The following is a 25,495-nucleotide window of genomic DNA, read 5'->3' as shown; positions in this document are numbered from 1 at the left end:
AATATTGTGACAACACATTCCTGGAAACAGTATCTACAGTAAAATATCCAGGAGTAACTATCCAGAACGACCTTAAGTGGAATAACCATATAAAATTAATAGTAGGACAAGCAGACACCGGAAGAATCTTAAGGGAATGTAAACCATCGACGAAGGAAGAGGCTTATTAGCCATTTGTTCAACCGATTTGTGAGGATTTTTTATCAGTTTGGGACACTTACCAGGTGGGACTGTTAGAAGAGACAGAGCAGATCCAATGAAGAGCGGCGCGTTTCGTCACGGGATCGTTTAGTCGACGCGTGATCGTTATAGTAACGGTGATCAAACTGCGATGGCAAACGGTATAAGAGAGGCATTGTGCATCACGGAGAAGTTTACTATTGGAGTTTCGAGAGAGTACTTTCCGGGAAGAGTGGGGTAACATATTGCTGCCTGCCACGTACATCTCGCGAAATGACCACTAGGAGAAGATTCGGGAAATCACAGTTAGTACAGAGGCTCACGGAACATCATTCTTCCCACATGGCATTCACGAGTGGAACGAAGGAGGTGGTGGGTTTACAGTTGAAGGTACCATAAGTACCCTCCGCCCCACACCGTCAGGTGTCTTGCGGAATATTGATGTAGATTATGTAGATGCCCCATCATTCAGGTTACCGCGAACACAAACCAATATGTTTCACCATCCTCGGTTGGCAATTGTTGCCCTTTATTGTTGATTAACAAGCCATCTATACGCGTGTCTTCGAGATGATAACAGGCGATTCACAGTGCATCACATTTACGTTCCAGAGTTTGACGAACGCACTGGCACCCTATCGATCTTCGACTATTTCCATAAATCAAGAAGTTATAAGTCCATATAAAATGTCGTAGATTGTTTGGAATGTTGCGGAAAGTATCAATCACCGTCCTGCAATTCGGTAATCTCTTGCGTCTAATGAACAATGAGTAACTTCAGGTTGGTATGGCACTTACGGAGAAGCTTATGAAGTCTCTTCCTCTGTGAACTGAGGCCATTATCGACTATAGTGACGGTGTAACTGTTTTATGCCCGGTATGCTTTTAGAATTAAGAAACTGAAAGAATGAAAAAGGTCTGATAGCCGGTACAGTAAAAATAGAGACGAAAATGAAGAACGTAACTGAAGTTCTCGATCTCTGTCCGAACTGACTCGGCTTTGGCCCCGTGGAGAATTTCTGTGTTACTAAAATTTCGATAAACCGAAACGTCCGCAGTTTTTATAACGAAATCCACTGACCCTGTGTCCACTGGAAGGAACGAGTACTGTGAGGTGTAATTCCACGTACCACGTTACGCAAAAGCGATTGATTAATGTTACTGGGGCAATATTTTACTAATAAGTTAATCATAACAGCCAGATGTACGGTAACAATACACGTTTATTAACTGAAATAATGGTGCGATTAAACACGCACAGCCAAACTCTGTGGCCTAGCGGTTCTAGGCGCTTCAGTCTGGAACCGCGCTGCTGCTACGGTCGCTGATTCGAATCCTGCCTCGAGTATGGATGTGTGTGATGTCCTTAGGTTAGTTAGGTTCAAGTCTACGGGCCTGATGACCTCAGATGTTAAGTCCCATAGTGCTTAGAGTCATCTGAACCATTTGAAATACGCACACATACGTGCTGCGCTATGCTCCCAACGATAGCACAGCGCTCCCGGCACACGACTCAACTACCACTGACAACGCGAACTACGAACGTGTGTCGGTGTTATTGTTAACCGGTACATTTAAATGAAGGTGTAAGCTATTCAAAAGTGTGCTCGATTAACTGACTTCGAGATGTGGTAGCTCTGGAAACGTCACAAATTAATTTGAAATCTGTAACTCAAGATTTACTTCTTTGAGATCACTTTGAGGGGTGTGAAAGTGTGAGATGATTCCGAAGATACTATCCACGTTGTAAAGAAATTTTTGATTATAGAAGGGGCAGTCAAATGAAAACGAGACACTTGGAAAATAGTAAGTAAAATGTTTATTATTTGAAAAGTATTGGCCTTATCTATTAATATACTTATCCCACTGTGAAACAAGCCAGTCAGTAAATTAGTGGAAAAATGTTTGCAGTTGCCTATGAAACCATTAATGTGCCCAGGCGTGCACGTCTTCGTCCGAAGCAAATCGACGATCGCGAATGTCTTTCTTCAGGGCTCCAGAAATATGGTAATCGCATAAGGAGAGAACGGGACTGTATGGAGGATGTGGGCAGGCCCACATGTTGCCATGATCGTTTCGAGTAAGCTTCAAAGTTTCTATGGGAAGTCATTACACATCCTCCCTACAGCCTGTATCCATGCGATTTTCGTATTTTTAGAGCCCTGAAGAAAGACATTCATGGCCGCCGATGTGCTTCGGGCGAAGAGGTGCATGACTGCGTACGATCACGTTTCCGTAGGCAGCTGCAAACATTCTTCTTGAAGGCATTAACTGGCATGTCTCACAACGGGGTAAACGTACAGGGTGACAATTACTGAACTACATGAAAAAGAAACGTATATTAGTTACAAACTACCACGTGTACATACTTTATTCAACACGTAAACGTCACTACAGATATTTGGATTTAGGTTACGACATGTTCGATATACCTGCCGTCATTGACGATGATGTGGCGCAGACGAATAGCGTAATTCAGCATGCCCCGCCGAAGTGTCGGAACATCGATGCTGTCAATGACCTCCCGAATGGCTGTTTTCAGCTCATCAATTGTATTGGGTTCATTGCTGTAGCCTTGCCTTTAATATATCCATGCAAAAAGGAGTCGCATGTGTTCAGATACGGAGAATATGGCGGCCAGTCGAGGCTCTTGCCAGTGGCCCCTGGGTACCCTAGAGCCAGAATGCGGTCCCCAAAGTGCTCCTCCAGGACATCAAAAACTCTCCTGCTTCGATGGGGTCGAGCTCTGCCTTGCATGAAACACATCCTGTCGAAATCAGGGTCACTTTGGACAATCATCTTCCAAAACATTCAAGTTGCTTTCGGTAGTCACCGTGCCATCAAGGAATATCGCACCGATTATCCCGTCACTGGACATTGCACACCACACAGTCACCCGTTGAGGGAGAAGAAATTTCTCGGTCGCGAAAAGCGGACTCTCAGTCCCCCAAATGCACCAATTTTGCTTATTGACGTACCAATGCAAATGAAAGTTTGCTTTGTCTCTGAGCCAAACTACACAGCGCATACTAATTCCCATCATGCGCCGCGGCCAACCATGCAGTTTGAATGTTCTAACGCAAACCGTTCAGAGGTTATGACGATTTTTATTTCATATAGTTCTGTAATTGTCAACCTGTATTAGTAATAATGGCGATTACATTTGAAATAACAAACACTTTACTCATTTTTCCCCCCAGTGTCATTTAAATGCCTCTTATGTAATGAGAGGCTCGGTCGGTGTTCTAGCTCGACTGTCGCCAGCCTAAGAAGAAGAACTTAATGCTGTGTTCCGTCGTTACTTCGGAATCCGGATTTAGCCATTCAAGTGTTATGAAGCTACAACGAGATCAGAGAGCACAAATAGACTTAACAGAAGCGCAGGATGAAGAGATTGCTGACTAATCTGTAATCTTAAATTGCTGGAACGAAGTTCTACAGTTGAAGTAGGGGCCGTGTCTTGTTTATCTTCGTGCAGTCATAAGCATTAACCAACTTCAGTTTCTATCGTAGTATAACAAAACGTGCAGCTTATGCACGTTGTATATTACACGTGTTCCCACAACTGCCTCTGACAATGTCACCTCTCATGTGTGTACGGCTGACAGCGTTATCCCTTGCTTTTAAAGTTCATGCACAATGACACCTTCATCTTCGTAAGGCAGCCAGTACCTGTCAGGGATTCGAGTTCTGCACTGCACACGGTAACTAAAACTTGCACATAAGAGTTTCCACATATTCAGGGTACTTATGAAGTCAGTGAAACATCTAGTAAAAGAAAAGTACCGATATATCGCCCAGAACAACGTAATTAATATTACATGCATAGTAAACCAAAAACTCAGCTACATTCAAAGTCTTTCCATTAAGATGTTATTTTCTGGTGCTATAAACTTATTTTTGTCCATGACCATTAACAATCTATCTGCAAACAGTGTTGTTAGCGCATGTATCTAGTGCATGTTTACTTGCGACTGGTAACAGTTTTTTATATATCTGTCGTAGTACCTATTTCCATAACATATCGTCAGTGCTGTCGATGTATAATACTTTCTCTTGTTGTGTATCGTAGGTGTAGCGCAGACGATATTGTTATTCGCTAAATATTCTATGTTTAAGCAGTGGAATTTTTTGCTGAACAATATTCGATAACACCTATTTAATATTTGCTTTTTTGATAGCTTCAATTGATACGTAAGTCAACGATTTTGTGTGTTTCAGTAGGTGGCTTATTCATCTATGGAATTCTGTGTGGTAACAGTCAAATATTTGGCACTAAATAACGAGTGGGTCAGGAAATCAAGGATAAATTGGCACAGGAAAATCTTTTGAATGAAAATACGTATGCGGCTTACTTGTGTCTCAGGACAGCACCAGTCAACAAATTTTTCACCAGTTGTCCAGATTTATAAATAGATATGTGTGTTATACCAATGAACATGCACATCTAACACATAAAAATAAAATGCAACATGTACTGCTCATACAGTACCCTATAACTAAATCGGAACAGGCGTGTGCATAACCTTTCCAATTCCATGCAAGAACATCAAATCTAACATATATCAACCTCACGATTGACGAGAAAGCTTACTTGATAAGGGCTTAAAATATAATTGAAAACCTAAACCAAACATGAAATGATTGACCATTCGTCTTACTGCAACCAAGGTCGCAACTGACGCAGCAAAATTAAGACCCAGATAAAAAATGAAAAACAGTACGAGCATCACACAGTATAGAAAAAAATTAACACACAACCGTCGATACAAAAAAAGGTGAAAAATTAGATCACTCTACACACTAGAGCAAAAACCAAAGCTCATCACAAACCATGCATCGGAATTAAAGCAGAAAAGAAACAAGTTTACTGATAATAAATCGCAATGACTGTATAAATAAAGTAGTACTCAAACCAGTATTAAACCAGAATTGCTTTGAAATCTGTAATGCAAAATACACACAAAAGGATAGAGTAGCCATCGATGTATCACAGCTGGCACCATAGATGTCATATTTCGAAATAGAGTGGAACAAAAATTTTTAGAAACACAGACACACTTGCAGAGAAAGTTGAATATTTTTCTTGTTATGTAGATGACACCCTGCTACTAATAGATGATTCCGGCACAGACATTCAACAGATGCCCAAAATAATTTCTCATATACGACAAGACCACACACTCAATGTATCATCTGATGGAACCATTTTAACCACTGTAGGTCGTCAGTTTCATCCTTTTAATGTACCATGCATATGCATCACATTACTGGCCAGTTTAAGCCTTAGGCCTTTATCAGATGTCTGCAATATAATGCCAAAACTACAGTAAAGAGGTAAGAAATATTAGTGGAGCACATTACAAATGCTTATTACAATTGTTGTTTAAATTACTTACACGATACTAACGTTATGTGTGTCACATTTTAAAAAATCGTGTTATCTGGAGCTACACGCGTCGAATGTTAGTGATATGGTATTGCACATACCAGTCAGCTTACAGGAACAGCTATCATAACAGGTCATGTAGGAAAAAACCTTATTGACAGGTAGCTTACTAGCCCTTGCACGTTCGTTTAGCAGAATACCGTTTACTTTCCCGCACGCATACACAACTGTTACAAATCACAGGGAACATGCAGTGGCACAATATTATTTTCCCTCATTACTGTAGTAAAACAGTTCTTACATTTGATCAATGTCTCATTTCAAATCGAACTGCGAGCTTATAATTATGCACAACACTGTTGAAGTTGTTAACGGTACTGTCAAATAACAAAATGATGTACATTTGTTGCTGTGTGTAAAAAATCGTTTTTCTGGCTATCATTTTCACTGAAGTGGTCTCACGTGTTTGTTTTCTTATAATAATCTATTAAAACTTATAATTTTCGTCATTAGAAAAATTACAAATCCACTTCTTCGCAGAGGTACGACACTGCTCTGAAGCCACAACCCAGATTTCATGGCAATAATATCAGTCACTCTTATTAATTAAGTCACATAATGATGCTCCACTTTATGCATACAAGCACTTTATGAATACAAGCATAGAGGCTATTTTCAATGATGGCGCATAAAACTAAAGCCATTTAAAAAGGAACAATAAGACCACATAGCACCATTCCAATGAAAACGGAAGTTTAATTATGTCTAGAATGATTATAAGTGTTGTCAAAGTCCATCAAAGGTTGATAAGAACTATTGACATATAGGCGAGACTGTCATCATATGTCTGGCGATGATTTTGTCTTTGCAAAATGACAAGTCTTAGCATGTATTTTGGTTGGTGCATGTTTCCATCCAAGATAACATGCTGAATCCTCACTACGAAAAAATCCTCACTCTAAACTAAAATTTTGCTTGATATCCCATATAATCTTACTTTTAATGGTAAGGATAGATGTAGTACTGAATCAAAAGCTCTCGGGAAGTCGAGAAATAGTGCATCTACCTGACTACCTTCATCCATGGCTTTCGGATGTCATGTGACAAAAGTACGGTTTGAGTTTCACTTGATTGATGTTTTCGGAATCCATGGTGGTTGGCATGGTGGACATTCTGTTTCAGATGTATTACGTGTGAGCTCAGAGTATGTTAAGAGATTCTACAAGAAATGGATGTCAAGCATATTGGACGACAATTTCATGAATCACTTCCGCTACTCTTCCTGTAGACGAATGCGACCTGTGCATTCTTCAAGTACTGCGCACGGCTGTTTGTTCGAGGGATCTACGGTGGACTGTCATTAAAACAGGGTGTAGCCGCAAGTTGGGGGTAGTATGCTTGGGTATCCTCACGGCTCGCGAACTTCGTACTGTGGTAGCAAGTTCAACTGTTTCTGTACACTACTGACACTAACAAGATAATCTTTGCAGTGCTATGAGTATTTAATCTGTTACTTAGTATGGCCTTTTACGTGACAGATATAATCTAATCAGAAATTATGGTAATGAATTCATTTTGTATGTCCTCACTTAAGTAAGTTACGTATCTTCCAGGCTTAGCCGCACGATTAATATGTTCATTTATTACGGGGTCGAACAAGGCCCTTAATTTTACTAGCCGTAAGAAGTTTCCAGAACCAGGATTTCCCAATATTTATTGGTTGCCTCTTAATGAAATATTATTTTCGACAGGAAAACATTCTATGGAAAATAGCCTTAACGAAACCGATCTTTGCCTCTTTTCTTCCTAGTTAATTTGATCTTGAGCTGCCTGACCCATTGTTTTTGAGTTTTTAATTCTGTGCAAGAACTCTTTCCACGAGCGCATTTCAGTAATACGGTTGCGGGACATTTCATGGCAAGATAGAATTTTTGATAAACTTTGCCAGTCTCTTAGACCACTTCTTATGAGAAAGCCAGCACTCGTATTGAACAACTTGCAACAAAAAAAATACACAGCATTTTCTTGTTCGAGAATACACAAGCCACGTTCGCCTAACTTTTTCGTCATTTGAAGGATGAACGAAGCAATTAAAAACAGAAAAAGCTATCAGAGAGGTACATGAACTATTCACGAACAATTGCCAAAAATATTTTTCACCTAGTGAGTATCTTGCTGTTGACAAACAGCCTTTGGCATTTAGAGGAAACTTCCAGTTCAGGCAATATATTCCTAGCAAACTAGCAAAGTATGGGTTAAAAGTGTTTGCTCTGGTTGATGTAAAAACAGGTTACACTTTGAATTTAGAACCGTACGTCTGTAAGCAACAAGAGGGACCACGTAATGTCAGTAATTCAGCTGAAGATATTGTTCTTCGAATGGTCACTCTTTCAAACGTTAGAATATATTATACTATGTACAAATATTAAATGTATTGTATTTAGATTTAATAAAAAGTCATAAAACCAGTCATAAAAACAGTTCAAAGTGTACAAATAGACCACTTGCTTTGTGGATGACACCAGTTATCCGCGCGAGTGACAATGTCACGAATTTTCGCGCGAGTAACGGAGGGTTAATTTACAATCACGTATTCCATTCAGAGTGATTAATGGAAGTACAGACATACTCTTAAGAGCAGTTGGCTGCGTCGCACCTAGGTATGTATGATAGACACTTTATCATCATGTGCGAAGGTAGGATTTTGTATGGATGCGCATTATTTTGAAAACAAAGAGCCGACTTATATTTCAGAGTGTCTCATGGTAAAATAGTGTATTTTGCGAAAATGTAATTTAATCTTAACATGGTACAACAATGTAGAGCTAAAAGAGCAACTTGATAAGCGTTGAAACAGTCCGCAGCGTTAGTTTGCTATCATATCTTGGATCCATACAATGCGAACATCTTCTAGAATCTCTTTTCAAGCCGTAGTTGGATGCCACCTTTAGGCATAAGTATAATGGACCTAGGGTTGTACTCGAGGTTCGTCACCGTTTTGTCCGTGGTCCGCACATTGTGCCTCGACAACAGGTAAGCGAGTCCCACCTTGACTTGCAACAGACCGAGTCTCATACCTGAAATAGAAAGACAAGAAACGTAAGGAGCCTGTGCATTAGGCAAGGCAACAGAGTGATTGATAAATCTCTATGTTATTGAAAATTGAAAAAAAGATAACGAGAGAGTTTTTTGTTCCGTTGCACCTCTGTGTTCATGATACGTGTCACTGGGTATTTACAAATGTTTAGAAAGACAATTGGACATATATCAAACATTTGAAAGTAAAACTGATGAAATGAAAATAACCAAGTCAATGACATCAATAATAATAAAAAAAATTCAACGTATACATTTACTTCATTTTAAAAGGCTTCGTAATTTCTCAAAGAATGGGGAAGGCGAAGCTTGTGCTTTTCCTATCTGTCGTATAGGAATGCAGCAGTCTAACGTTCTCGACAAACAGGTGGTATTTCTAGGGGTCGTTTTCAAGGTAAGAATCCAACGAGAGATCGCTGTTTATGCGTATGTGCTGTGAAAACGATGCAGTGTTCAGCTACCGAAATACTGGCAGTCTAGAAGACGTTATATGACTGCAGTTACCTAAGTTAACTGAATAAGGAAGAAAATGTAGGCCTTGGTCATCATTGGAAACTGCAGCCTATGGAATAAAAGTTTGACGAATACAGGATGTTTTGCAGAGAACAATAAATATATTACAAAGTGGTTCTACAGACAAAGTCGAAAGAAACATGCGTCCAGCTTTTACTCGTAGCAGAGATACAACTGTTAGAACACAACTCACACAAATACGCACAGAAGGCACTAGGTCATTAGAGGCAAGTGATGTAGTTCACAACTGATATTTTTAACCCATCTGCAACTTCAGTGCACTTTCTAATCCTCTCGACAACACCACGTGTTGTTTTTCTGAGTTCGTCTTGGCGTTTATTTACAAAGGGAGCACTACTCATGATCCGTACAATTAGTTCGTCTAATGTGTTTGTATCCTCAGACTTAGCATTCCAACTATTCTCATAGGCATAAAGTGCTGGAATATTGTTGGTCAAGGAACTTGATCATTTCTATCGATCTACGGTTACGCAAGAGGCCCAGTTAGCTGATTGTCTCTCATGATACAACAAACACTTACCGAGAAGCGTTGTTGAAAATATGTCTGGGCGACGGCATGTGAGCTTTAGTCGCATCACCGATGTTGATAGCATCACGAGTAAAAATGGCTTCAGCAGCAAACAATATAAATGGCAGTACTCGGAGATCTTGAATTAGCCAACAACAAAATTCCAATCGTCTACCTTCATCTCTTTCACCGAGAGGTGGAATCTGCTACAAATGATAAGGACAGAGGCCGTGCATACGCAGTGTCCGCCATATGTTTGTATGTGGAACACCGCTGTGTATAGAAATTCTGCGTTGGCTTGTTGAAGGATTGCGTTCTACCAGCTGAATAATTAATGAAATGTATTGGCAGTTGCGAATATAGACAACCATCAGCTTTATAACAGAATGAAGACAATGAAAATTTGTATCAGATCGACACTCAAACCCGGATTTCTCGCTCATCGCAAGCGGTCGCCTGTCCGATCACGACTCACGGCCAGACCCAATGCATAAATACAACATCAGCATACATCACATTTGTAAATACGTGCAGCATTAATTGGACAACAAATCATACTCACAAAACAATTCAAAAATTCAGTTGTGTAAGCTCAAGCACAACTTCACCTCAGCTTAAAAATTAAAATTAAAATCTTAAAAGAAAACCGCTGCAACTTGAATACCGACCCACGAAATGAAAACTTATCTCTGTAGCCAGTTGTATCTCAGTAAGCAATTCAGCTAGACACATGTCACATGGAATATTGTATTCGAATTAGTCTAGGCTACCAGCTTCTAAAATGTTTAGAGTTCCTCCTGAAACTCCCTGTATAGCAGATCATGGTGGCTAGAGAAAGTAAACAATATAAATTCATGTTTTCCTTATATTCTATAAATTTTAATAAGTTACAGTTAACATAAAACTGACAGCAGACTTTTCGATTTATTTCAGTGTTCCATAATTCTCATAATATCGGTACCTGTACCTTAAGTACAAATTATCATACGTAATAAACATTATATTCTTACTTTTCATATTACTAATTTACAATTCACTAACCATCATCATAATTAGCAGCAGCATCAAACTGACACACAGTGTGGCATACTGGTTTGCCCTGGACTACTTCAAGCCTTACAGTCTTCACACACAGGCCTCTACACATTTGTATCAATGCAGTCTGCCCACCTTACATCAGGTCGCGATCCCTGTCTTCTCACATGTCCTGGAAGCCATCTAAAGCCAGCTGGCAGCCGGCAGCCGTATTACTAGCACTGTTACTACCTATCGCTGACCGTTTTCTTCATTTTACTGTCTCCAAGTATTCTGAAACAGGAATCGCTCCGTTGCTAGCTGAGAATCACTCGATTTTCTAATGGTTTCCCAAGATAAACTGGAAGTTTAATTTTGAAAATTTTATTTAGTTTACAGGAAGCTCCTCCCTCGGATCAGTTTTTACACTTCAGCTCTTTCTTGGCTGTGCATCCAGCCATCTTCCTCAACATCGATAGATACACTAACACAAAAGCTGCATTGTTAAGTTGCACCATCTTCTTTCCGATATGCCGGCTACGCGTTATTTATCTTTTATTATAACTGATTTTACGAACACTTTTAAATTTAATTGATTGAGTTTTTCAATAATTAATGCACTAGAAACAAACATCGCAATTTCATTAGAAAAATTACGGTGGGTCAGTTACGTTCCATTTATCCAAACACCTTATTTTCCAGTTTAAGGATAAGAAAACTTACTCTAGCGCTGTATCCTAGGAATATTTCGTGGCGACTTGACCGACTAAACCCTTCTCGGCTTACAAGCGGCGTCATTTCGAAACGACTGGCTTGTAAACCGAGAAGAGCAGATTTACTCTAGCGCTGCTGATAATTTTGGTGATATTGCATCTCCCTGTTAGCTACTCCCTTAGTTTTGAACTTCCCATCATTCTACTGAAGTCTAATAGAAATTGTTGCCTTAATGCATATACCCTTCAACAAGATGACATACCTAATGTCCAAAATTAAAGCAACAAACGGAAATTTTGCAAGGTTGCGTTTTTTTTCCGCAAGACAGGTGATAGTAAAATAAAAACAACGTAAAGAATACAGAACGTAATCAACTGCAACATACGTAACTGTAGACAAAAATGTTCTTCTTTTTTGTTTTTCAACTTACTCATTCTGACAACTGGTTAATTTGCTCAGTATGGCGTGTGACCACCTGTGGCACCAGTAAAGGCTTGACAACGACGGGACATGTTGTGAATGATGTCATCGATCCTATGTTGAGGCAATAATGCCCATTCTTCCCGCATAGCTGCTCACAAGTGTTGGAGAGTGGTTGGTGGATGCTGATGTGATGCAAACCGTATCCCTAGTGCATCCCAGGCATGCCCTGTGGGATTCAAATCGGGAGAGCGAGCAGGCCACACTATGCGTGCAATATCTTCCGTTTTATGAGGTCGAGCATTACCTCCATCAGTACGAAGTCTGAACGCACAGCATCTTGGAACACCTGGTCATGAAATCCCAAGATCTCCTCACGGTAGCTGCATCAGTTAAACCTTGCCAATTCACCCGTAAAATTTGGAGAGGTGTTGGAGTGGTCAACAAAATCTCTGCCCACACCATTAGGGATACTCCTCGATATCGGTCTCTTTCCACAATGTTTGGGTCCCGAAATCGTGTTCCATGTGCCCTAGAGATGCGAATGCTTCTAGAATCACTCTCCAGACCAAATCGGGACTCATCAGTGAAAAGGACATTGGCCCACCTTCCGACCTTCCAGGTTGCATGTTGACGGCTCCACTCTAGACAGGCGCTGCAGAGGTAAGACAGCTGTCTCCAACAATAAAGGCCACCCTGTTGGAGCCTTCTGTACAGTGTTTACCTCAATACAACATGTCCAGGAGACGCTGCGAGGTCAGATGCCAGTTGCAGTGCAGTAGTAAGGGGGTACCGTAGTGCCCTTACAGCCAAATTACGCTCCACTCTTTCTGATGTCACACGTGGTCGGCCCTGTCCTGGTCTCCGAGGTACAGTTTCGGTCTCTATAAACTGTCGCCTCATCAGAGAAACAACAGAACGATTCACAAAAAACAATTGGGCCACATAAGTTTGCCACTCTCCTGCTTCCGTTCTTCCTATTGCCCTCCTCAGCAGAGAGTCTGTAGGCGTCTTCTCTCTGCCATACTGTACCGTCTGTGACTGTGTACACAGCAATTGTGGATGTGGCACTACCCTGCTTACACCACCCCTTTTGGTAGGTGTCCTGACGTCATTGGTGGCATCGTTGCCCGTTGATCGGAGTGCCATATTCCGTCCAGAACACGATCGTAACGACATATGTTGACAGTTTTAATGGTTATGTTGTGAATTAGACACAGGAAATAGTAGTGCGTTGTTTTAATTTTGGACACCAGTGTAGTTTGAGTCAACGTCTTGTCTATCAAGGGCTCTTAGTAGAGTTTTTATTGAAAGCGAGTCAAATACTTTTTCGAAAAATGGTTCAAATGGCTCTAAGCACCGTGGGACTTAACATCTGTGGTCATCAGTCCCCTAGACTTAGAACTACTTAAACCTAACTAACCTAAGGACATTACACACATCCATGTCCGAGGCAGGATTCGAACCTGCGACCGTAGCAGCAGGGCGGTTCCAGACTGTAGCGCCTAGAACCGCTCGGCCACTCCGGCCGGCCGCCGATGGTCACATCGCCGTTTCGATCAATCAATGGACCACCCTGTATACTGTGAAAAATAATGCTGCTATAACGCTTCCTTGGAGCACATGTAAATTTACTTTTGTCTCTGAAAACTTCTCTCCATCGAAAATGACATGCTGAGTTCTCTTCGTAGGAAACTCTTCTATCCAGTCACCTAGTTGAAGTGATACCATACTCTGTTTTGGTCATTAGGCGGCAGTGCAGAACTGTATCAAATGCCTTCCAGAAGTCAAGGAAGACGGCATCTACCTGGGCTCCTATATGTACTGCGTTCTGGGTCTTGTGGATGACCAGACCGAGCTGGATTTCAGACGATCACTTTTTGGTACATAACTATTATTATTACACAATTAAGGAGACCGAAAGTATTCGTAGACTGAAAAGAAGGACTTGGTCAAAGTAAACGCCTTCAACTGTGGTTTGGAAACTTGCATTTTGTCAGTAACAGCGTTCATATCTTGTGGGAGCTTGTTGAAAATTACTGTATAAGGAACTATCACCAAGTTTCCGTTCGAAGGCCCCTTGCTTACATGTCTGCGCTTATATACCGAATCGGAGTCGGGCTGGGTTGCATATGCGCTGCTGCATTGCCATCAGACGGAAAATTTGTCACCATCTCTTTTTCAGGAAATGAGAAAATTATGATCACAGGCGTTGTAAAAATGAGCAGAACTGCAAAGAAAATGTGTACGAGGGAATTCTATGCTGTGGTAAAAGTAACGAAAATGAAAGCTGGAGTTTGCACAATTAGTGTTTATATTTAGGTGCTGATCTGAGGCGAATTACCTGAAGAAATCTTGGTTTAAAGAGTAACTCTTGCCTAGAAAAATTGAGTGACCGTAAACAGCATTCAGGTAGACCCCATCGAATAAGTTTCTGTCACTGGCTCTCGGGGTGATGTATCTTAGCGATGGACATAGCGCCCAGGTGCTGAGAGTAATGTTTCTTTGATGCCGGGACTGGAATGGATTTTATTCAGCTTCATGAGCTCTGGTGGGTAGATAATCGAAGGATAAATAGCGGCTTTGATTTCTCAAGTTTACTCCGACATCACATGCTTCCAGAAGTCAAGGACCTCGCCAAGGTTGTAGCTAGTCAGAACCCTTGTGGTGTAAGAATTTTCGACGACAGTATTTGATGAGAAAGGGAAGAAATTTGGTGGTGCACAGTTTTTGAGCAGCGGGTGGTGCACCAGAGCTTTGAGTTAAATCCAAAATCTTTCAACAGTCTCTCGTGAGGTATGTGATCATTTTGTTATATTTGTTGTTCAGACACACGAGATAGCGTTATGTGCCCGTTTGTAAATATGTGTTCTACATATTTAAGTTCTGTATAACGTACATTGATGAAAAAAAGCTATGAAATTTCGGGAATACGTTTGTCTAAATTAACATATTTAAGTGATTAACCACGGAAAATTACATGTTAATGTAAACGCGAGATAAGCCATTGAAAATGTGAAATGCTGGTACATTAATAACCGGTGTAACCGCCGGAATGTTGAATGCAAGCATGCGTTGTGTTGTAGAGGTGCCGGATATCAGTTTGTGATATGGATTTCCATGCTTGTTGGACTTGGTCGGTCAGTGCAGGGATGGTTAATGCTGATTGTGGATGACGCTGGAGTTGTCATTCGGCGATGTATCATAATCACTCCACTGAAGACAGATCTGGTGATCGAGCAGGCCAAGACAACATGTAGACATGCTGTACAGCTTGTAGGATTACAACAACAGTATGTGGACGAGCATTATTCTGCTGGGAACCACCCTCTTGAATGCTGTTCATGAATGGCAAGGCAACAGGTCGAATCATCCGACTGACGAACAGATTTGAAGTTAAGGTGCTCCTGCTGTCATACAAAATCGCACCCTGACCATAACTCCAGGAGTAGGTCCAAAGTCTCTAGCACGCAGACAGGTTGGTTGCAGTTCCTCAGTTGGTCTCCTTCTAAACAACACATGGCCCCCATTGGCACCGAGACAAAACCGGATTTTATCAGAAAACACAACAGACTTCCACTCTGCCCTCTGCTGAGCTCTCGCTTGACACCACTGAAGTCACAAATGAAGGTGGTTTGGGATCAGTGGGAAACCCGCTACAGGACATTTGTTGCGGAGCTGTTCTTGAAACAATATATTTGTAATAGTTCGTTGTGTCACTGTGTGCTCAAATTGCTGCTGCAGATGCAGTACGATGCGCCAGAGCCGTACACCGAACACGATGATCTTCCCTCCCAATAGTGCCACATGGCCTTCAGGAGCCCCGTCTTCTTGCGACTAAACATTCCCGTGACCACCGCTGCCAGCAATCATGTACTGTGGCTACATTCCTGCCAAGTCTTTCTGCAGTATCACAGAAAGGGCATCCAGCTTCTCGTATCCCTATTACACGATCTTGTTCAAACTTAGTATTTTGTTGATAATGGCTTCTTTGTCACGTTAATGGCATTCTTGACGAACATAAACTGTCACATCCAAACTCAAAGGTAAGTAACTTTCACGACCGTTATGCGCGTATTTATGGCGAAACTGATTCGCATTCTCATAGTGGTGCTACATCTTTCAGGTGTAGAAACACGCCTACCAACTTTCGCGTATGTCGCACCACGCCTTCTAGGTGTTGCGATTTTTTTCCGTCAGTGTACTTGTTGTGTACATAGTTCCGCGTAGTCAGCGCGTACACAACTTTCCCCCTAGAGCGCGCCCCGCTAAGCACAACAGCGCAGGCGCAGCGCTTGTCCGTCTCCGCACTACGAGATGGCGCTGCCATAGAGACGGACCAAATTCTGCTTCCGCCAATCGACGTATTAGTATGTAACGCAGCCAATGAGATTGCTGCTAACGCAGAACCTTTGCTCCTCGCGGATCACACTCGCGCAGTGATACATGAACGCGCGAGGTATTACGAGTGTACAGACCTCCGATTAGCCAGTCTGCATTAGTCTGTACCAGTCTGCATTTGTCTGCACCAGTCAGTACCAGTCTGCATTACTGTGTACCAGTCTGTAAGAGTTCTACGTTTGTCTGTACCAGTCTATAGTCAAGTTTCAGTCTGTGCTTAATAAGACTACCATATTCCTGTACATAGCCATGAAGATAAATGTATAGATACTTTTGTCAAGTATCAGAGATATATGTGAGAATAAGATTAACGTACCAATACCAAAGGAACTTCAGATTGTCAATTGTAGATAGCATCCAGAACCAAGTTAAATAATTTTTATGCTTGTTATTATTTTAATAAATGTGTGTGAAAATTAATGAAGTTCTGTTTAAAGTTGGTCACCGTCAATCTGCTACTCTAAGCGTGCAAGTGGCATTTCTATCGTCTGACCTAACGGCGGAAGATAAACACGCCACGATAAGACCACGAGACATATTGTTGACACTCGCCTACTTCGTCAGAGCGACAGTCAAATAATCTGATGGTGTGTGTACTGAAGGTCTTACAGTACGCACACCATAGTACTAAAACTATTTTTAAGCTGTTCTTAATTCTTCAGTTACAGAAGCTTAGGGAGAGCAGAATGCTGTTTGTTTTTAAAATTCGTTGCTTAAGTTGTGGGCAGGTACACCAAATTTCGTCCATCATGCACCCTCTTGTACGTTGAAACAGAAATCCTCCTACCATGGAACACGTAATATTTACAAATAAACTGATAAGGGAATGGTCCAGTCCGACCTTTCGAAATGTATTATGCAGGAAGAACCTCTCAAAATTTTAGCTGCTAAGACGAACTATAAGTTTTTTTTAAAAAACGTTGAAAATTTTCAAATTCATAGCTCGGCAGGTGGCTGGAGAAGTTTACAACCCTACCGGAGCTGTAGTAGTCAGCACATGCGCAACACGACAGCGGCATGTGCTTGGCTGACAGCACACCGGTAAACTAGTAACACGTCTCCCACGATCGTAATTCGTGAAGCGAATTGTTGTTGTTGATTGTTTCTCTGAAATATTTGTCTGTAGTTACTGTTCACACAAACCTGCAGCTGCTTTTGCGGTAGCATAAGTGTTAAATATGGAGTTAAAACTAAATTAATATTCATCGCATTTCACACTTAATGTTAAGCAGCTTGGAAACCGGTTTTATTTCGTGAAATCTAACTGTGAACTGTATAAATGTAAGAAAGACTTACACAATGTAATAAAGAAGAGTCAAATTGAAACTCGCAAAACTGTGAAATCAAAACTATCTAAACAATTTATTGCATAGGGTGGTCACACGAAGTCCCGACACCCTCACTAATAACCGTACTGAACCCCTAACCTTGAGTAAATAACGTGAACAACAGTTCTTTGGAGGAGTTTTCTTGAGATATGAATTATGTAGAGCTGCTCCTACTCGTGAGAGGCAATGGACCATTACCGATGGAGATCTTTGAGACAGGGTATTCGAATCGAAGTTGAGATGAACACTGCAAAAATCTTCTTCGATCTGGTTGAGCAGATTCAAGAAATCATACAGTATAGGAAGTCGCCAACAACGAAGTATACTTCAAGTAAACGCGTAGAGGAGTGCAGTCAACTCGTAGCTGTTGTGAAGACAAAGCTTGCTGTTATCTCCACATCTGATGTGTCTAAAGCTATTCAGACTGGTTTCATGAAAGAACTGTGAGCAAACCACGTTGTATCATTTCGAGGCGAAAACAGACAGTCTGTTGTGTGGTGGACTAATGCTCTGACTCTTTCATATGCAACATTGTCAGACGTAAGTATGAGTGGGTTACTGTTTCCATAGTTTTACATCTTGAGGGACGTTAACGCATAGTACGACCAAAACTATAAAGAAAGGCCTTTTTGGTGGCAAAAATTTTGCAACGGACGTATTAAAACCTGGAAAAATAGAAAAGAATAATTTTTAACATTTAATTCGAAATGGTTTCTAATGAGCTGCAGAAATTAATTCAGTGCTTTTGTTACACTCTTGCCCTGGAAATATCAACTCTGTCTTTCAGAAGGATGAAGAAAAGATTGTTGATATAATTGAGATTCCACCCGGAACGACAAGTGTGTGGCTGGAAAACAGTTTTTTTTTCAACTGTGGAACATATTTTTAAGGAAATTGTCGGACTATATAATTTCCGATATCTTAGTGTCATTTGGGGATTAGCAGGAGAACAGTATTCTTAAATTTCAGTCATTTGTGCGTTATCAGTTTGTATCAGCACATTTTACGAACTGCTTGAAGTATGCTCGGTATGCAGCACGATAAGCAGAGCAACGGTGAGGACCATTTTTGTTTCTTACTCAGTCGCAGTTCTGTCTAAATTAAACGTTTCTGAAAGCATTAATAATTGTTTCGCTGGTTGTGCCTGATGTAAGGAAAATGTTAGTTTTCGTCAAATCTTGTGACGACTACGTGGAATCAACAAGGAACTGTTTCATTGTTACTAAAATATACGTTATTAAAAAATTAGAAGAACTTTGATACAGGAATTGTTACAAAATGATGTACGTTTAAGAAACATTTCATTTCAATAAATTGAAATCACGACTGATGGATTTTGTCTACAATGTAATAGCAAATACTGCCTTGATTTATTTTCCTCTGCTAGTCACCTCAGTAGGAATTACTCACGCAACAGGTTAGCCGTCGGTACGAACTGCCTCTTTGTGAAAACATTACTGATGCGTGACATTTTTTAATGATTCAGATGTTTCAAATTCGCTTGTGTCACTCCGGATATCAGCACTATGCAGCGCTATGCTGTCTTGTCACAGCCGATTGCGCTCTAGGCATCTACATCTTCTACATCTGTACAAACGGCTGTCTTAAGCTATTCGTCGTGCGTCAAAAACGAAAAGCGTCAAATCTGAAAAAATACTTGCTGTGTGTCTTAGCAGCAAAAATGTTGACAGGGATTTTGTTCATTGTATTCTAAATTCCATGGTGGTTTTCGACATGTCGGATTGGAATATTTCCTTGTGTGTTTCTTTAATGTGTTAACAGTCTTCCCCGTCTTGAAAACGGAAATTTATGTTAGTTGGCGATAGTTTCTACTTCAACGTATGCCTGTTTTCAGACAATACTTCTTCTTACTTTGATTACACTTACTGATTACTGATGTGCTGTGGAATAATAGTGTAGGTCTAGCACATGGATTATCAAATACGATGTATCCACGATTTTCTGGATCGCAACGTTTTTAAGTTTGACCGGAATATTAGTTCATAATTACATGACTCTTGCGCTCGTTGTAACATTTTTTCACTTTTGTTTAAACCTTTATTTCCTGGAGTAATTTTTGTGATTTCAGGAAGAGACTGCACCGCAATTAAAATGAACGCTGTCATTTCAAAACTGAATAAAAAAATATATTAAATTTATATTACATGGCGGCATAGAAGCTAAAGTCTGAAAAGTTTTTCAGCGTAGAAGAGATTCCCCTAAATATCAGAGATACGTTGCCACTGTCATGAGGGCGAAAGAGGTCTGGTACACGTGACTACGCCGCAGTCTCTGATTCAGTTCTACATCTTTCTACACTGTCTGATCAAACGCATCCGGATACTCCTATATAATGCCGAACTGACCACAAGATGTCACGAGAGGTGGACCCACAAGTATAAAAGGAGGAGGGGAGTGCTGTGTTGTCAGTAGAGAAGCAGTAAAAGTTGAATGGTTCGGTCAGGAGAGTTCAGTGACTCCCAATGTGGACTAATCATTGGATGTCATCTGAGTAAAAAACCCATCTGGGATATTTCAGCCCGCCTAAAGCTGCTCATACTACCACAATTGGTGGTATGAGTGTGAAGTGAAAATGCGAAGGAATAAACGCAGCTAAACCAATACCAAGCAGACCTCATATACTGACGGACAAGAACCATCGAACATTGCCGCGGTTGGTAGTAAAAAAATCGCATGAAATCAGAGGAAGGAATCACTTGTAAGTTCCGAAGTGCTACCAGCAGTCCAGCTAGCACAGTGGCTATGAGTAGGGAGTTACAATGAATGTGTACAATGCTCAAGCAACCCCTCATACATGGCACATTTCTGTTAGTAAGTGATAACTGGTGCTTGAGGTGGTCAATAACTGGAAACGAGTGATTTGGAGAGATGGATCACGCTATACTCTGTGGCAATCCGATGGAAGGGTTTGGTTTGGCGAATGCCTGGAGAGGGTTTCATGTCCTTATGTGTAGTTCCATCAGTGAAGTATGGAGGACTTGGTGTTACACTGTGAGTGTGTTTTTCGTGGTAGGAGTGTAGTCCCCTAATTGTGTTTGAACAAACAAAACACCGTCCGAAGATACCATGAAGGCGGAAGGCTACCGACCGGCCGCCGTGTCATCCTCACCCGTAATGCGTCACTGGAGGGGCATGTGGTCAGCACACTGCTCTCTCGGCCGTTGTCAGTTTTCCTGACCGGTTTCGCTAATTCTCAATCAAGTGGTTTCTCAACTGGTCTCACACGGGCTGATTGCACCCCGCGTTCCAACGGCACTCGGCAGACCCAGAGGGTGCTCCATCCAAGGGCTAGCCAAGACTGGCAGTGCTTAACATCGGTGATCCTACGGGAACCGGTAATACCACTGCGGCAAGGCCTCTTGCGTTAATTGCGCTTCAGGAAAAGCTAAATGTAGATGGATATGAACAAATATACAGCATTTTGTACCACGTATAGTAGAGGAACAGTAGTGAGTCGATGACTGTATGAACATGACGCTGTCAGAAAGCAACAATTCTGACACAGACAGGCCTGCCTAGAGGCCCGAGCTGGATCAAATGGAACACGTTTGGGATGATATGGAAAGATGACTTCCCTCTAGCGCCCAGTGTCCAAGATCACTAGATTCAGCTTTTGAGGAAAAATAGGCTGCCATTCCTCTACAGACATTCAGACGCCTTATTGTCAGTGTGCCCAATAGGGCTCAACCCGAAGGGTAGGTACTCTCCGTATTAATGCTCGCTAATAAGTGTCGTGATATTTTTGACCAGGTGGAGTAAATGCTCCGAAAGTCACCGAACAGTGCTTGGCACAGAGTAATTCGAGCCAACATTATCGGTTTTATTTCTATTCTTTTGATGTATTCAGCGATGGAATATTGACTACATATATACTACTGTGCGTACCATAAACTCTGTTATCTTATTCTGAAGATCCATATACAAGGCGCCTTGCCACGGTTCGTGCGGCTCCCTCCGTCGGAGGTTCGAGTCCTCCCTGGGGAATGCGTGTGTGGCTTGTGCTTAGCGAAAGTTAGTGTAAGTTACATTAAGTAGTGTGTAAGCCTAGTGACCGGTGGCCTCAGCAGTTTGGTCCCATACGAACTTACCAGAAATTTCCACATTTCCATACGCGATGTGTATGATGGTAGCAGCATAATGAGCCGTAGTTGTGTCCGGCTCTTCGAAAAGCGCGCCAGGCGGAGTGCTTTCGCTTCGCGTCTGGTGTTTGCGGTGGCGCTTTCGGTTTGGCGCGCTGTTTGGATCGCTACCGCCCTCTGGTGGGAGGTGCAGCGAGTTTACAGTCGCGTGACGATCGAGGAGTACGTGCTGGGCGGTGACCGAGAGAGGTGGTGGCGCGAGCGGGGCCCTGCTGTTGGGGGTCGTCAGCTGCTTTGGCCGAGCTCTTGCTGTCAGGGGCGAAGCCTGCCTTACCCGCATGTACGTGGCTTATGAAGCTTACAAGCCGTGGTGCAGGAGATCAGCGCATGGGACCGTATGTCTTCTTATCGGCCGTTGAAACCACTGGCAGCGGTTAGCTCTGACGAGCATTTGGAAGTGCGACGTGTTCCTGGCGCTGGGGTGGAGTGTGAGAAGTTGAGTACTGTTTTTATGTAACAGAGTTAGTTGTGTATATATATATATTTTCAAGGGTCCAGTGAAGGGCATGAGTTTCTTCACCAGTGGTTTTGTTGGGGTCATCCCATCCGCGGGAATGTGGTAACTGCTTCTTCGTCGGGCCGCTTTCATTCACACCTCGATTGGGTGATTTAGGGTCAGTGCCGCGGGTTTCTATGGTCCAGAGTCTGTGCAGGCACCGCCCTTGCTACATCTTCTGGTTTTGAGTAACTCGGTGAGGTGGCAGCTTGTAATGGAAGTTTTGGGGCTGATCAACTGTGGCCCTGTAGACCACCAGTAACTATTACGCCTATTGTGACTTGGTCCCCTTTACACGTGTCACTCCCTCACCGAGCTAAGGTTTTTTTTTTTTTTTTTTTTTTTTTTTTTTTTTTTTTTTGGAACTGCCTTTAATGTGAAGACTTGTGTGCCGGCTTATTCACATTTACCTTGTAACAAATGTAAGTTATGTAACTTGCGAGAGACAACTATTTTTGGTTAGTACAAGCTAGCTACTTAAAGTTCTTTTTTTGGAATTGTTCCCTTATTGATATGACAAGTTTAAAATCCTCTTATTGTTAACGTCAAACCTTGCAATATCCTTTACACGGAGCTATTTTTAAAAGATTTTTTACACTGTTGTCTTATATATATATATATATATAGTGTTGTGTCAAGTTAAAATCTCATTATTGGCAAGTTGTTAATGTCATACCTGGTAATCTCCTTTTCATAATGAAAATTGTCAAGCTATTTGAAATTGTTTTGAAAATATTTTTTAAGGAAGTGCCACACTTAAAAATTTATTACTGAGAAAGCATTTTAAAATAAAAGATAACCTTATCAATGTGTATTTTTTCACCAGCACCTCCTGACCCCTACTTCCACGATAACGTTTTTGGAATAACATGTGTACATAAGTTGTTGTTGTGAATCGCCCTAACTGACGGGTCACATAATGCTCAAATAAGTTTCTTTGAATACAGCTCCCTTAAATTTGTCTAATAGGCTTCCGAGTCATCTTCCTTCCAGGGATTCTAATTTCAGTCGCCCGTACATTTCTAGTTACTTGATAAGGCCTCCAAACACTAAAAAATACTCTACAACTGGTCGTGGTAGCACGTTGTGTGTGATTTCCTTTAGAGATGTGCTACATTTCCCCATAAACCTTCCGACAATTCTACATGTACAGCTACATGACTACTCTGCAGACCACACTTAAGCGCCTGGCAGAGGGTTCTTCCAACGGCCTTCAGACTATTTCTCCTCTGTTCCACACTCTAACAGCGCAGCTGTAAAAATGAACACTTAAATCTTTCCATACGAGCTCTGACTTCTCTTATTTTATTACGATGATCATTTCTCTCTGCCGGCCGCTGTGGCCGAGCGGTTCTCGGCGCTTCAGTCTACGATCGCAGGTTCTAATCCTGCCTCGGGAATGGAGTGTGTGATGTTAGGTTTAAGTAGTTCCAAGTTATAGGGGACTGATGACTTCAGATGTTAAGTCCCATAGTGCTCAGAGCCATTTCAACCATTTTGAACCATTTCTCTCTATGTCAATTGGCGAGAATAAAAGATTTTTGCATTTAGAGTAGAGAATTCCCCCATTTCGCTATAATAGGAAACGAACTGTCCTTTTTTGGGACTTTTTCAATGTCGTCTTGAAACGTGGTAATGTGCTATGCACCAATGAACACGCTTCAGATGAGCAATAGTCTTAAGCCTTTTTAATTAACCGAGCTCTGATTAGAATGCAGCAGGCTGGCAGACGGACGGACGGAGTGAGCGGAGATAGCGTGTCGAAGGGTTACGATAAGAGCCGAGTCGGGCGCGGTAGGCCAGCACGGTGAGTTGCGAGAACGTGAAGGCAGAAGGACACAGAAAATCCAGGGGCAGGCCTAGGTTAGAAATACGACGCAGCATCCACAGGCGGGCTACCCATGGGGATGGAGAAGGTGGACGGGTCTGACTAGACGCTACCGAAGTAAAATGTATCTGTTTTAAGGGCAGAGATGGTGGCGGACGTCACAAGCGGTTTAGTGGGGGAGAAGGAGCGCATAGCTCGCCATTGTTGGGGACTAGCGGTTAGACGGGGGAGCAGAACGGATGGCCGGCGGTTGCGCTCCCGCAGGATTACCATCTAATCTTTGCTCTGTGGCTTCATCTGCTTAAGACTGTGACAAAGTAATGTTCGCGTAGTGGTGAAGTTACGTTGACTGTGAAGGAACGTTTATCTTAATATGTTAAAATTACTGAGGTATATACGCCAATCGTTAACCGAGCAAAGCTTAGTGCATGCAACAACACGACAGTCATTGAACACTGCTGCTGTGATCGCTCCTGCTGTTGCAGATTCTGGTTTTGTTTTCTGATAATGATCATTATTTCCAATTGGTGATCATCATGCTTATTTTTATATGGCGTATCAAGTGTAAGTAAAGACTGAGTTCCGTGACATCCAGTAATACAAGATCGTGGCCTTGTGCACACAAAGACCCACGTGGCAGCTTAGTGATTTATATTAATGCGGTCACAATTGGGATTAGCTTGATTGAGACGACAACAAAATGCAATCGGTATCAGAGCATTTTGAGGCCAATATAATTGCTTTTATCAGAGGTGCGTTGCACTATTTAGTCGCACTGGAACTCCTCTCCAAAACCTTAGTTCTACGTATTTACGAAGTCAAGAATCCACAGGGTGCCGAGTAACGTACGAGCGGCTGAACTGCAGGCAATGGCAGGTAAGATTACAGGTCGAGAAAGTGCGGAAGCTGACTACGCTGCCCCTGTCCTGGTAAGTCACAAACAGGACCTGCCATGCACCACTGACGACAATCTATCGCTTACCGTATCAGACAATCCAAGGGGTCCAGTACGTTATATAAGTTAGGGTTTGTCATTCCGCAGAGGGCATGTTACAAAGTGGTACATCGGCCTAGGGAATGTTGCATAGTGTCAATCCTGTTTGGTAAGGACCCCATAACGCATAGTAGTGCTCTAGCAGAGGACGGAAAAGCGTAGTTTAGGGAGACACTTTAACAGATCTTTTATGTTTAAGTGTCCTGCCAATAAAACAGTCTTCCGTTTGCCTTTCTCACAACGTTATCGATATGATAGTTCTGATTTAAGTTGTTCGTAATTGTGATTCCTAGGTATTTAAATGAATTGGCAGCCTTTAGATTTATATGATTTATCAAGCAAATGTAATTTAACGCATTTCATTTAGTACTCATGCGGATGCCCTCACATTTTTCGTTATCCAGAGACAATTGGTACTTTTTGAATTATACAA

General features: G+C 41.7%; 1 protein-coding gene across 1 annotated transcript in view; it reads right to left on the bottom strand.

Moving 5' to 3' along the window:
* Positions 1–8,479: 8,479 nt before the first annotated feature.
* Positions 8,480–25,495, bottom strand: part of LOC126484973 (cytochrome P450 6k1-like) — a 74,722-nt gene continuing 57,706 nt past the window's right edge. Inside the window, exon 7 of the mRNA XM_050108577.1 lies at positions 8,480–8,646. Coding sequence (XP_049964534.1) covers positions 8,480–8,646 — 167 coding nt within the window. The remainder of the gene's footprint in view (positions 8,647–25,495) is intronic.

The sequence above is a fragment of the Schistocerca serialis genome, chromosome 6 (assembly GCF_023864345.2).
Source record: "Schistocerca serialis cubense isolate TAMUIC-IGC-003099 chromosome 6, iqSchSeri2.2, whole genome shotgun sequence".
NCBI lineage: Eukaryota > Metazoa > Arthropoda > Insecta > Orthoptera > Acrididae > Schistocerca > Schistocerca serialis.
This window is presented reverse-complemented; position numbering and strand designations above follow the sequence as displayed.